The sequence below is a fragment of the Protobothrops mucrosquamatus genome, unplaced genomic scaffold (genome assembly GCF_001527695.2).
Source record: "Protobothrops mucrosquamatus isolate PMUCROS unplaced genomic scaffold, P.Mucros_1.0 scaffold304, whole genome shotgun sequence".
Taxonomy (NCBI): Eukaryota; Metazoa; Chordata; class Lepidosauria; order Squamata; family Viperidae; genus Protobothrops; species Protobothrops mucrosquamatus.
In genome coordinates, this window is record NW_015386646.1 from 883669 (window position 1) to 899003 (window position 15335).

The 15335-nt window shown below is 36.8% G+C and overlaps 1 protein-coding gene across 1 annotated transcript in view; it reads right to left on the bottom strand.

Annotated features, from left to right (window-relative positions):
- C8B (complement C8 beta chain) overlaps window positions 1–15335 on the bottom strand; it is a 29662-nt gene that overhangs the window by 10479 nt on the left and 3848 nt on the right. The window contains exons 2-8 of the mRNA XM_015815037.2: window positions 14752–14908; window positions 11145–11280; window positions 7780–7921; window positions 6914–7046; window positions 5444–5641; window positions 2962–3202; window positions 73–201 (exon numbers count right to left, since the gene is read on the bottom strand). Coding sequence (XP_015670523.2) covers window positions 73–201; window positions 2962–3202; window positions 5444–5641; window positions 6914–7046; window positions 7780–7921; window positions 11145–11280; window positions 14752–14908 — 1136 coding nt within the window. The remainder of the gene's footprint in view (window positions 1–72; window positions 202–2961; window positions 3203–5443; window positions 5642–6913; window positions 7047–7779; window positions 7922–11144; window positions 11281–14751; window positions 14909–15335) is intronic.

Below are 15335 nucleotides of genomic sequence, written 5' to 3' on the forward strand. Positions count from 1 at the left end.
AGACAGACAGACAGACAGACAGACAGACAGTCAAATATGAAAGGGACATTTACTTGATGGTTACAGCCTCACCTCCAATTTCCTTTAAAATGGCATTACACCCTCCAGCAGTTATTCCTGCTGATACACTAACTTCTTCAATAGTTACGCCAACTTTAACTCCATTTTGTGTACAGGCTTGGACATCTCTAAAGTTGTATCCTTTGAAAACAAAACAAATATGTATTTAAAAACACCAGCTTGCATTCAGAATTGAGGCAGTTTCAAGGATTCACCTTCCCTTAATTTGCAACCCTGTATGTACACATACTTGCTTTGAGTTTATTTTAATAATCTGTTTTTAATCTAGGAGTCCAAGGCAGCTATATAATGATGGCCTTCCTTTTAATTCCCACAGTAGCAACCTGTGAGGCAGGTTAGGTTGAAGAGAGCGAACTGGTCCCAAATCATCAAATGAGTTTCTGTGGTTGATCTGGTGGATCTGAACCTTGATCACCCCCAAGCCCCAAGCTTACACCTCAGTTTTCAGGAATGGTGGCTATAATAGAAAACTAATTCCAGTCCTTCAAAATGGAAGAATCTTCTCAGTTCAAGGCGCCTTCATATATTACTCTTGTGAAAAGCTATCGCATAAGGACAGCTTGTGCTTCATTGTTCAGATTTAAACACTACAGTGAAAGAATGCAGTACTTCTTCACAGCATTACTGGTGGAATATCATTAATTAATATTGAATATATGTTCTAGGAGTCTATCATTCCGTAGCTACTCTGGCAGGCTACACTCAGAGAATATTTTTTTTTGACACTGCAAAAGCATTTTGAGAAACATACTGAACAAAACATCCAAACAACATAGTGAACGTTATGAATGAAGGCGAATATACATGTCCCAGGATAATGTTGCAGGATCCAATCTGTGTCAGTCACTGGGACCAGAGGCTTTGTCTTCCGAGCTTTCGGACTCGTGTTGAAGCCAATCTTCAGGGAACTTCTCCCTAAGTTCCCTGAAGATGGGCTCCTGCATAAGCCCGAAAGCTTGGAAGATAAAATTTCTGGTCCTGGTGACCAACCCAGATTGGATCCTGTAATGAACATTGCTCAGTGTATGCAGAATTCCAACAGTCTTAAGCCATGCTTAAGTTAGACAATTGAAGTGACACTGGAATCATTTACTAATTGCTAATTAAAATGCTTGGGGCTCCAATGGGGGATTGATTGATTGATTGATTGATTGATTGATTAACACATCCACCTCCCCCCATCCTGCTCCCCCCTCCCCAACGTTGGACTGGGCGTTAGTGTTTTGGATTTTGTATTAACTTATTTATGTTTTTAATTTATATAGGGTTTTTTTTATTGTTAGTCGCCCAGGGTTACCTTGAGGTAAGATGAGCAGTCTATAAATTTTATAAATAAATAAAATAAATAAGTAAAGAAAGCCCACAATCTAACATTCTTTCCAGCTCGTTGTTTTTCTCTAAGAGGCTAAAACTTAGCGTCTATATTCTCAGCCCCAAGCGAAATGCTGCTTGCTGAAAAGCGTGGCTTACAGAGGAGGTCTTGCACAGATGTTTGTCAACTTCCCTTCGCCAATGGGTAAACAAGAGACTGAAACTATTGATTAACAGCCCAGAGCAATGTTTGTTCTGTCCAAAGAGCATCAGCCTTGTAAAAGCAGCATCCATCACCCTGTAAGGATAGTGTCAGATAGGGGACTCATCCTAGTCAATTATTTACTATTTCCCAAAAGGGGACAATCTGGATACTTTCAGAAAAGAAAAGAGAAAGTGGCAATCTTAGAATATTTGGTAAAGGTGTTGGACTTCCAGGTTTTCTCAGTTGACTCAATCACATAATTGTCCCAAGGGGATGTTCTCAACTCATATAAATGGCTGTAAAATAATTTCTAAAAGAATTTCTAATTTCCAATGGTATGCACAGGTACATCCCCAAAAGTCCTAAATGAGACAGGATCCAGCTTTTAGGTGACTTCTCACTCAGCCAACTAACTCCCTGATGTCTGGATGGAGATTTTCAGTCATCCAGGTCCTGGTTGTCCCAAATTTAGTTTTTCAAAAGGCAACTGGACTTTTCTGTTTTTTCCTTGAAGACATTTTGCTTCTCATGCAAGAAATTCCTTCAGAATGGAAGCTGGTATCTGAACATTGTAACAGCCAGATTTTCCATCAGCTGCCTATTGCTTCCTGGATATGAAGCTGTATAAAATTGATTCCCATAACTCAGTTGTGATTGAGATGATTAAAATGGCTTGCCTCAATATACCATGATTCCATCACATTTTTAAAAACAGATGGTGGTCTCATGAAAGCCAAAAGCCAAAATCTGTTCAATAATTTGAGAGAATTAAAATCTGTTAATTTTTTCCCACTGAAAAGTTTCAGTGGCATGTAACTAGCCAGTCTTTCTTGGAAAATAAGTCCACAAAAGCAAAATGAGGGCATTTTTATGGGTGTTGATAGAAAAGTGGTTACTAAGGAGGAATTAAATAAGGGAACTTATTTGCTTACTATTTTCCTGTGAAATGTAGCACATCTCATAACAAATTTTACCTCTCATTGTATAAAAAAAAAATACAATGAGGGGTAAAATTTGTTACGAGATGTACTATATTTCACACAATTTACAATTATCACGTCAAAAGGGACAGATGATATCAATGTGTTAGAAATTTTTAAAAAACAAGAAAGTGGGATGCATTTTAAGTGGTCCCATTTTTGCAAAAATCCAGCAATCAGTCTCTAGAATGCTCAAAGTAACCAAAACTCATGGAACAATGGAAAATTAATCAACCCAAATCCATAATTTATTTCAACGAAGGCACCTTGTGCCATGTTGAGCCATGTTAAATTTGAACATGCGTTTGCAAGGGAAGATAAAACCTTTTAAAAACTCAGCATAAATCATGTAGCTAATGGACAATCCTCTCTCCTCAATCGTACCTTCCTTCTGAAGCTCATTGCTGTTCATGATCAAAGTATATTCATAAGTGCCACCAAGAGTTGCTTCAATGATATAGTGTGTTCCATAATCTCTGAAAAGATCTCGATATTCCCCATAGCTATACACCAGAGGCAAATGAAGGATTCTCTGGAAGAACTCAGAGTGAAGCATCAAGTCCTGTCTCTTCAGTTTATATTGGGCAACTTCCAGCTCTGCTTGAGCATGGACAAACCTGCTAGACTAAAGGAAAGCATCAGAAGAGATTGAGAGGAGTGATTACAATGTGGTCCATCATAGCATTACCCACCTTATGTATCTTATGCAAATGCCTATTGGTGGCCTTGTTCTGATATTTACATTAACTACAGTAGTCCTGGACTTACAACAGTTCATTTAGTGACCGTTCGAAGTTACAACAGCACTGAAAAATGTGACTTATGACCATTTTTCACAGTTACGACCTTTGCAGCATCCCCATGATCATGTGGTCACAATTCAGATGCCTGGCAATTGGTTCATATTTATGACAGTTACAGTGTCCCAGGGTCACGTGATCACCTTTTGCGACCTTTTGACAAGCAAAGTCAATGGGGGAGCCAGATTCACTTAACAACCTGGTTACTAACTTATCAACTGCAGTGATTCACTTAACAACTGTGGCAAGAATGGTTGTCAAATGGGGCAAAACTCACTTAACAAATGTCTCACTTATCAACAGAAATTTTGGGCTCAATTGTGGTCGTAAGTCAAGGACTACCTGTATAGGTTGGAAATACATTGTTAAATGTTTGTAAGAACCCAATATGTAGAGTGAAACTGAGTTTGATTCTAGATATTGGCTCATTCATTTTTAAATTACAAAGTGATCATTCCACAATAATGTTGCACCACACACAGTCTTTTACAGCCCCGTTTTTATGTGAGTTTGCTTTTGACAGAATTTTTTTTCCCCCAGAAGGCTCTCATAGGGAATAAACAATTATTTTATTTATTGAAACCTCTAGGCTTTAAAAGAGGGTGCTGGAATTAGTTCCAATATGCCCTCACCCTTTCAAAGATATTTTCATGTCACTGCCATGCCCCTTGCCAACTTTGTCAAATGAATATTTTGTGTGTGTGTGTGGGGGAAAGCCAGTGATTCCATTTAAAAAAAAATATCCATACAACTGTGCCCATGTACAGTAACAGAATGGCCAACTCGTCACAGCCAACTAGCTGTGGGACAACTTGCCATGGCCAACTCGCCACAGGACAATTTAATAACTCTATTTAATCATTTAAAATAAATAAAACATATTTTAATTTTTGTCAGTCACATTTCATTCTATCTCTCCTTTTGCATCCTTTCTTTAATGATTCTATTCCACTATTTCTTTGATTCAAACCGGTCAGTCCTAGTGGAGATCAACCCCGACTGCTCTTTAGAAGGCCAGATCCTGAAGTTGAAACTCAAGCACTTTGGCCACCTAATGAGAAGGAAGGACTCACTGAAAAAGAGCCTAATGCTGGGAAAGATTGAGGGCAATAGAAAAAGGGAATGGAGAGACACCTGAAGTGTTAATAACATTTTTATTGTAGCGAAACGGAATATGGTAATTGAAAATAGTAAAGCTTAATACAGGATTTGGATTCATATAGATGAAATGTTATTGATGATTGTTTTGATTGACTTAACTGTATTGCAATACATTAATTTGAATATAACATATTATTTGAGGAAATAGAGAGGGAGTTTTTAATGATCCAATTTGAATTACAAATGTATGATTTTGCTCTTGGATAATTGATTACCCTGTCATCACGTTGTTTGCTAAACACTTGTTTGTAAAAAGAAAAAAACAATAAAACTTGTTTTTTTTAAAAAGAAGAAGAAGAAGAAGGGGACGACAGAGAATGAGGTGGCTGAATGGAGTCACTGAAGCAGTAGGCGTGAGCTTAAATGGACTCCAGAAGATGGTAGAGGACAGGCAGGCCTGGAGGAATGATGTCCATGGGGTCACGATGGGTCGGACACGACTTCGCAACTAACAACAACAAATTTCTTTGATATTAGTGTAACTCTTGCCCTGCAGTGGCAAGTTGGCTGTGGTGAATTGTCATAGACCCTACAATAAATGCTACATTTAATAACCTCTATACATTATGATTAAAAATTAGATTATAAATTAGATTATGCCCTGCTTTTCTTCCTAGAGGTACAGAATAACTTACCTATGTACCTCATTTTACAGGATGTAAGCTAAGCATTTTTATAAATGTAGAAAGAGATGACAAACTATAATTACAGATGGAGATGGTCTGGCATTGCTTGCTCTAAGTAAAATATATGAACCCCGAGGAAAAAAAATCTTGTTATTCATAATTTCAAAAAAGGAAACATGGTTTTCTACTCATAATATTTTAATTGTAATGTGATTGGCTTTTAGAGTGTATGTTGAACAAACTAGAATAAGCCTAAGAAGAAGCATAAGAAAAGTTTACCTTTGAAGAAAATCTTTTCGTCCTGCTAGCAAATTTTTGATATCGTTTGTCACTCTTACTGTAACTAAATTGAAATATACCGGGTATAGTAAATCCAAAGCTAAAACTTTCTTGTTTTGTTTTTACCCTGGAGACACTGTGTTCAAAACTTGAATACGATTCATGCGCAGTCATTGAAAATTCATATTTGCCTTTGGTCTAAACACAAAGCAAGGAGAAAAATAATATCTCAAATGTCATGTTTGAAATGTAGGAAGGAACAAAGAAAAAATTGAGAATGAAAAGTAGTCCACAATAGGTTACATGCTATAATTAGGATCAAAACATTCAGCTGTGAAGATAGATAAACAATGAAACTACAGCTACACTTTTAATAATTTTTTAGATACCGGCAAAATCTGATGAAATCCTAGTCCTAACTAATAATAATAAAGTTGGAAGGGACCTTGGAGGTCATCTAGTCCAACCCCCTGCTCAGGCAGGAAACCCTATTCCATTTCAGACAAATGGCTGTCCAGTCTCTTCTTAAAAACTTCCAGTGTTGGAGCATTCACCGCTTCTGGAGGCAGGTTGTTCCACTGGTTAATTGTTCTAACTGTCAAGAAGTTTCTCCTTAGTTCTAGGTTGCTTCTCTCCTTGATTAGTTTCCATCTGTTGCTTCTTGTCCTGCCTTTAGGCGCTTTGGAAAATAGCTTTTTAATGAATTTTAATGGTTACTGTTGCACATCAACTTACTAATGGTTAATTTATTACTTAAGGTAAACATAATTTGTGCATGTATGTTTTTCACTCATTGGTATATCACATTGGGCTTTTAGTCATTTTAATTTTACATGAATAATTGTCTTTAAGCATAGGTTGTATGTGGCTTAGTGCAATAAGTAATGCAAATATTGTAGGAATACTGCTTGTTCATAGAAGTTGTTAAAGAAGTTGTTAAACTTAAAAGAGTAATCCTATTCAAAATGTAGATTGGCTATATATTTGCACATAGCAGATGTTTTCTGATTCTTAGTTCCACCTGCAACATCGTGAGCCTTTTGAAAATCTGTTCCAGGTGTTTAAGAATCGCAAAGATTGTTGCCCTGTCCATTTTCTATTCAAAGTATTTTACCTGATTCTAATTCCCTATAGGAAGGATATACAGAAGGGCATACTCAGTTCCAACAAAGGATCTTTGAAGTGGCCTTCTGGGTGATAGGTTGACAGATAATATTTGAGAAGGCTCAAATCATCTGAAACCCAGCTAAAACAACTCAATGTAAAACAAAATATAGAGGTAGGCGGTGGATTCTTTTTTTTTTTTTACTTTAATAGAGCATATCAAATATATTATATACGGTAAATCAATCTCAGGAATCAATATTAAAATAGGTGAAATAAATCAATGATTTAAAATTAGTTGAATCTTAGTGAAGAAGATTATTGAGTCTTTTCAAATGATGTAAGAATTAATTCTTAGCTACTCACCTCAGCCAAATAACTTTCTACATTATATGGTTTTCTAAAACCAAAGGTACCAATATGTTGTGGCCGACATGCTCCTGCATAATATTTATAGTCTAAAATCACCCCTTCTAGATTATTTGTGAAAGCATTAAAGCTGGGAATAAAAGAAACAGGTAGAGAGTCAATAGATTTCACATTGGTAATAGCTCTGCAGAAAGTGCCTTTTTACTTCTGCAGTAAGGACCTCGTAGCCCACCATTAGACTCTAACTAAGTGGACCCTGCCATAGTGGGAGAATAACACTAGGAGTAAGAAGTCATTCTTTGATACAGAGAGCTGAAATACTTCGTATTGTTTTATGTTCTCAGTATATACACTTAATAAAACGATCTTTCAATTTAAAGTAAAAATAAAAATTAATAAGAACCAACGTAAAGGAAATACATTAGGGGGGAAAAAAACCCTAAACTAAGAAAGAAAAAATGTGGGAAGCAGCTAAAATATTCTGCAAAACCCTCTGTGGTACAGACTGGAATATGTAGAAGGCATGTACCACCCATAGGGGTGAGAAGGAATTAAACATATAATCAGTTCAGTGCACATAAAATGAGCAAAACAGTATGCTTTATATATATATATGTGTGTGTGTGTGTGTGTATTTCTTTAAAATATTGCACATTTTATCATTTAGTGAAATATATGTACAACATACATACATTTAATACATTTAAAAACAGACTGTAATAATGGAATAGTTTTATGAATGATCCATGGAAAGCTGGTTTGCACCTGATATGGACTCATATGTTGTCAATGTTTCATGGCTTTAACCTTCTAACCCAGTCCTAGTAATCAGTTATTAAATTTGGGATTAATTCTGCACTTACCCACTTGACAGCCTCTGTATTCCCCAAAATTGTTCCAAAACCTGATTGCACCTCTGATATACCTTCTTACAATCAGCTTCATCTGATTGATCTCCACAGTCATCATCTCCATTGCAAAGCAGCCTACGATTGATGCATCGGCCTAAAACCCAGAATAAACTTGTTATTCATTGGACAGACTTTGCAGGTTAATCAATGCAATTCCTAGGCTTTCAATACATGCAGATCCCACAGTCATTTTAGCTCCATTGAAAACTCTTGTTTATCTCCCTACACTTAAGTGTTGTTTAGGGAGGCACACATTTTTAAGCATTGTTTTCAGAATCATTTTTATGATTAGAAGCAGATTATATTGCATTTAAAAAGACCATCTGGAACTTACCATAAGATGGACTGCATATTTAACAGACTCTGCATTTAATGGACAAAATTTGCTGGACTTAAAAGAAGAGTATAGTTGCCTAGTGTCTAGGGAGATTCTTAGTCATTGCCTAGTGTGCTGCTTGCCTCTTAAAGCCCCTTACTGTAGGTCCATAAAGCTAAGAGTTTGTTCTGACTCTGGTCTTCATGAGTTCTGATTCAGAACATCTACATGACTTCACAATTGTGGTCTTGGCACATCAATCTGCCATATCTGTGTTTGCAGAATCATTTGAACACTATCTTGCTCCTGAACTACAACCATTTTTTTCCTTATATGTTTTGTGATGGCGCAATGGTTAGAATGCAGTACTGCAGGCTACTTCTGCTGGCTGCCGGCTGCCAGCAGTTCGGCAGTTCGAGTCTCACTGGCTCAAGGTTGACTCAGTCTTCTATCCTTCTGAGGTTGGTAAAATGAGGACCAGATTGTTAGGGGCAAGATGCTGATACTGTAAACCGCTTAGAGAGGGCTGTAAAGCACTGTGAAGTGGTATATAAGTCTAGGTGCTATTGTTATTCAAGTATGTTTGCGGGCTTGAAAAATCCTATTCAGACTTTAACACTGTCCAGAGTTGCTGTTTGTGAGATGGAAGGCTATATACATTGGTTTAATATATAAACAAACATAGATAACAGACATTTGGTTTTAATGAACCCATCTTCCCCAAATAGTCCATTAATGGAGTGTTTACTGGTACATGGGAATCTGCATTGGCATCATTCAACCCTCTAGCCAAAAGCTGTTCTGAATACTGACGTCTTTATTTGAAAAGATGTTTCTGTACTTCAGTGTTGCGAAGGATAGGAGGGCAGCTGACATCTGTGCATTTTTATTGTAATGGCCTACTAGCCTAATCAAAAGTCCTTTACTTCTGCTTTTGCCAGATCTAACCCTCCTACTATCTTTCTCCTTATCTTCTCTACTGTGAGAAAAAGTGCCTCCAGTTCTAGAGCTAAAATACATTCACCAAGAATAATCAGAACTATCCTTAAAGATAGCTGAAGTTGACAGCTCTTATAACTTGGTTACTGGAGCATCAGAGTCCACACATTAACTATTTAATGTGTTAAAGAAACACTTTGTGGTTTTTCATCTGTCCTGGTATGCTGGTATGAAGTTTGACACAATATTACAACAGAAAAGGGCCACTGTTTAAAAGATGCTTTAATTTGAAATGTCTATCTCTAACTTCAAATCTATGTAAATGGAGTCCAGTTGATGGCTTTTGGTCCATTTTCTACCAGATATTTAAATCACAAAAATATGATTGACTTTCTATGTCCAAACCTGATAGAAGCAAATGTTTTCTTCATCTCTGAACATTAAGTATAATCTAACAGCAATAACAGTCTACAGTATCTAATGCATTCCGTCTTCAGTGTTTATATGAAAACTGTTTGAAAATTATAGACTTCCTGGTTGAAACTTCTGGCCTACATTTTAGACTCCCCCCCCTTCCATACCTATTTTTATAACCCTTTGCCTGGTGATGAGCCTGAATAACTCAAAAGTTTCCATGGTTTTTGGTAACATATGCATGGAGACTAATAAATATATTGTCCAACTATGAATTTTGGAGAAACCATCTTTTTAAATATTTTATTTATTTATCAAATTTAAACACTGCCCATCTCACTAAGTGGCTCTAGTCTAGGAGGTTTATAGTAAAATCATAAAACCATATAAAAAGACACAATTAGAATTAAAACAGGATGAAAAACTAGTACAAACAAAAATAAAAATACATGAAAAGGCAGAAGGACCACCTCAAGGTACCAACCACTGCCAAGTTTGCATGGTGCTCTTTGATCCCCACATGAGTTGGCAGAACCAAGTCTTCAAGCTCTTCTTGATAAGGAGTTCTTCATTCTCAAAACTTCGTTTCTGACATTCATTTTACATTTTCACACTCCAGCTTAATAACTGCTGTATATTTTCCTTTTCCATGTTTGTAGATCTTTCAAGCCAATCTGATTTAACCCTACACAATCCATACCTCCGCTTCGTTATACTCTTTGTCTTGAGCAGAATGGCATTCAAGTAGATTATGTGACAAACTTATGTACACTTTGTAATCTTCACACAGACCTTAGCAACTTAATGTTTCATGCATTCCTTTATCAACCACAGCAAATTCCAGCCTGAAGCTTTTTCGGTAAAGTCTAAAAAAGTTGCTATTGCTGCACTATTGAGGAAAAGCAGAATGTTAAATTTTTAAGCGACAAAGCCACAGAAAGCTCAACAGTAATGGCCTTTATAAATCCACCCTGTCGTTTCACAGTGAAGGTTGATGAACAAAGGTGGTTCAGAGAAAATTAATACACAAGTAATGCTGATGATTGTACTTAAAGTCTTTCTTGAAAATAAAAAAGGTTTTTTTGCTTCTAATTAGCAGTGTATAGCCAGTCAGCAATCACTTGGGAAGACAGTTATTCTTATTGCATTTTATAATCCATCAGATCAGAAATTAAGCCTTCAAAATCCTGTCATGTAGGCTGTTTGAAAATGTTAATGTACAATCAAATTTGATTTAATTTAACCTAAAAATGTTCATCAGGGATGTGACAGAAATTATGTGATCCTTTTTCTCATTTAGATGTGCCTTTTCAAGAGAACGTGTGAGGGGAATTAATAACAGGCACACTTCTTTACAAAATAATTGAATGGTTAGATAACAAATATGATTCCATAAATATAGCCTCTTTTTGGCTATTCACCTATTGGTTCTACTTGCCTGTGTGATCCATTCTTGTCACAGATTCTGCTGTCATATTTGTATATGATGTCCGTCAAGCAAACAAGATCAACATTCATTTGTGACACACAAGGTAATAAAAAAAACCCTCCATATTCCATTCAATCCATTTGAGGGAAATCTAATTCAACAGATAGGCAGTTAACCACTACTTTTTAATTAAGGAGCCCTGCCCTCCAATTCTCTAACCTGTGGCACAGAGAAAGCCTTCACACCGAGGAATACTGCAAGGTCTGTTTATAACACAGTCTTCATTTTCATTGTCAGTGTAATCACACGGGTCACCGCCGAACTGAGAAGGCTGTTCCACATGGGCAAATCTGTACTGTAGTAGAATAGATATTATGAATTCCAGCCCTCCTAAATTAAAAGCCATGGGTATAGATCTTTGCTAGTTGGAACATCAACATGTATACTGGAAATGTAAAAGAGCTCTCTCTCTTTTTGTTCTGGGATACAAGATGTAATTTGATTGCAGTTTTCTAAATGTAACATAGAATAATTTTTAATAATTCTGAATTAATATAGAATTACTTGTCTATGCATACTGTATAATGTGAAGGGTATTTTGAGAAAAAGTGTAAGCATAGCAAGTTACGTCTTAGATGGGAATTGAATCCTTGATTACTTAATCCTAAGAAGGTTCCATAGTGAATTAAAAATCCAATGTATTCTTTGGTCTACCCATGATCTTGGAAATGCTGGTGTTTAAGCTGTCTGGGCTTCTATGTGTGTGAGAGGACAATTTAGCTTTCAACCTCCGTGCCTTACTTCAGAGCAAACTAAATATAAGATACATCAAGCACTTTATTCTGCTAAGGTGACTTCTCAGTATAGTAGATGGTTGTCTAGGAAAGAACCCTTGAATTTTAACCCAGACGAAAACAGTACTACATACTTCTTACATACCTTTTAGGAACATAACTTACTCCAAAAGTAATAAATACAAAAGAAAATCAGAAAACAAGAGGAAAAATATTGTGCAAGAGTTTGCACTTGCTTCAGATACTGGCATTCTGGATAGCATTTTGCCTACTGACAAAGTGATGAAAATGTAGGAAGCCAATTATACTTTGCTTCTAGCTACAAAAATTCTATGATCAGCAATTAGATTACTTAGACAGCTGGTCTGATAATGACAGCAGGATGGAGAGCTCATCCATTGAAGTGACACGCTAACAAAACATCACACCTTCACAATTATCTTTTGCCCCATGGATTAACAAGGAATAAGCAGAGTACATCTTTCAAGACAGCTCATTTGGCTGAATGACTCCAAAGACTCCCCTCTATGCTATTGTTTGAGCAGCTAGATCTCGTGATCTGTTCTTATTGAATGACATCTGCTTTTCTGTTCAAGCTTCCATCTCATCTGATAACCTTACCGGTAGTTCTCACTTACTGATTGCAATTGGGTCTGGCAAATTGGTTGCTAGGTGACAGGGCTGTTAAGTGAAACATCATGTGACCATCGTGTGACTCATAATGTCAGTTCTGCTGTGGTTGTTAAGCAAATCACTTTGAGTCATTAAGTGCAACATCACATGACTGCAATTTGTGGATTCCTTCTGACTTTCCCACCTAGTTTGCTTGTCATAAACTGACTGTGAAATTCATGCATGTCTCAGGTTGTTTTTGGTGAGAACTGCAGTTATATAAATCTGATAAATAAATCAAATACATTCACGGGAACCTTTTTTTAGTTTCACATCTGCTATGAATTCATCCTTATGCTGATCCACCTTTTTGACAGAATGACTATAAGATGTGAAAGTAATGCATTGTTTCCACTGACACCTTCACTGTAATTCCTTCACTATAGTTCTATGGGGGATATCTGGAGCAATGGAGAAAATCCATTTTTTTTTAATGTTAGATCGCATATTTCTAACTCCTTGCTAAACAGCTACTGAAAAAGTACTGGAAATTGTGTAGCCTTGAAATGCAAATGCTTGCAAATAATAGATCCATCTCAGTTACTTGCTCAGTATTATCTTTGCTTTCCTCAGCGTACTCTATTTATTTTTCTAAGGTTATTCTTGTAACAAAGAGGAGGAATCAAATCTAGTGGCCATAAAGGGTTGAGCTGCTATTCCAATCGCAAAGAATAATGATGATAAATAATGATATGTAAGCTTTGGCTTTGAGCAAAGGTGAGGAATGGGATTGTGAAAATGATTGTCTTAGTGTGGTGACAGGAAAAGATTATCCTGCACTTTTGAAAATAATGGGAATTTTGCCACTAATGTTGTAACAATCAAAAGCCTTGGTCGGGAGGCACTTGCGAGGTAGGAAGAAAAAACCTCAACGATGAAAAATGAGCAGCTGCGTGTCATCATCTCTTAGTCAAAAACTGGAAATTGAGGTCACTTAACACAAATGGGTTCTATATCAGGAGTGCTTCAGCGTAAGTGGCGAAAATACAATGGCTTGCCAACCTCATTCTGGATAAGACAGGAAGGCAGGATAGCTCCTTCTAAAGGCTCTGTGCCTTATGCAATATAGCCTGAAGAGTTCAAATAGGACCATAAAATCAGTGTTCCTCAAGACTTCTGTCACATTTACAAATTGTTACTTTTGTCTTTTAAAGCAGTTTGCTTTAAAGCTGGGAGTGTTGTTACTCTGCATGTTTAAGAGAGCAAGGGATGCTAATAAAGTGCAGTTTTGCAATTTACTATGATTGTATTATGACAGAATGCCTAAAATATTTTACTGTTAAAATAATAGTATTTATACCATATCATGAATGTGGCAAGGAATTCTGTAAGACCAATGGTTTGAGAAGGCATGTTTGTATGGGAGTATCTGAACTTTCTTATGTTTAGGAAAGAAAGCCGGAAAAATGCCTGGAGACCACTTTCTGAGGGAAGGAAAAGTTTTCACATTCACATAAATTAGACTATCAACAATTTTAAGGAATTGGAATATTTTTTGTTAGAAAAGCAAAAGTCTCTGAAAAGAGATCACACATGCAGGTGCTAAACAGCCCAAAGGTAACAGAGCAGCTTTGAGGGTGTCATAGAGAAGGCAAGGAACTGAGGAAGAATAATCCTGAGGAATAAATGTGACAGGTTTAGAGAATTCACCAAAAGGAACCAAGGTTCCTATTTCTGGACTGCATTTATTTTAACTTTATTTCATTTCTTTTAAGAAGAAGAAAATTACAATAAATAGATCCTTGTATAGAGGTATTCTATGACCTACAATCATACGTTTAGTGACCATTCTAAGTTACAACAGCACTGAAAAAACTGACTTGTAACTGTGTTTCAGGCTTACGTCCATTTTAGCATCCCCACGGTCATGTGATCAAAATTTGGACACTTGGCAATGCATTTATGACACTTGCAGTGTCCCAGGGTCATGTGATCACAGTTTGCGACCTTCTGACAAACAAAGTCAATGGGGAAGCTAGATTCACTTAGCCACGTCACTAACTTAACAACTGCAAGTGATTCACTTAACAACTATGGTAAGAAAGATTGTAAAATGAGGCATAACAACTGTCTTTCTTAACAATGGAAATTTTGGGCTTGATTACGGTCATAAGTCAAGGACCATCTGTATTTTGTTGCTGTGGTCAACATGGGAAGCACCTGCCCAGGGTATTGGTCAGCTGAATGAAAAAGGATGAAGAAATGAATATTAAAAGCAGCGATGTTGGTGGGTGAGACCCAAAGGAAGTCCTGTGGACATGACAACGATCAGTTTTATAGTGCCAAGCTCCACATTTTAGTATACCAGAATTAACTGTGTATTAAACAGTTAACTAATTTTAGACTCCAAGCAGACTTACCCTTTTTTTCTGGCAAGCATCACAAGCAGTCCATGATGACCAACTGGAAAGAAGACAGTCAATAGGCTGCACCACCTGGCTTGAAGAGCGGCGCCATCTGCCTTTGGTCACATTGACGTCAGCTCTATTGAGCTGAAGAGAATCATCCTGTCTGCCACTACATTCGTTGGGAGAAAGCATATATACCGTATGTCCATTTATATCCTTTATTCTCTTCCCGTCAATCAAGGCCAAGCACTTCGAAGTACCTTCCAAGGATTTTTTTTTTTTTTTTGCAATTCCCCCTGCAATGAAGGTCAAGCTGCACACCCACACTGAGCCCAGGAAATGCTGTGCATAACAGCTCCACCACATGAATGCCAATTATGCTTGCTGGTATGATGAAGAATTCACCGATAATGGGTTATCAATTAGATGGCCATTTTTCTATACTATACTCCATCTGTTATACCGGAAGTGAAGATGTGTGAACTATTGGACAAAGTGCCATTGGTATACAACAAAAAGGTAAATGAAACTCAAACAAGAAGAACAAGAACTACAAAAGGAAAATTAGAAGATAATAATAATAATAATAATAATAA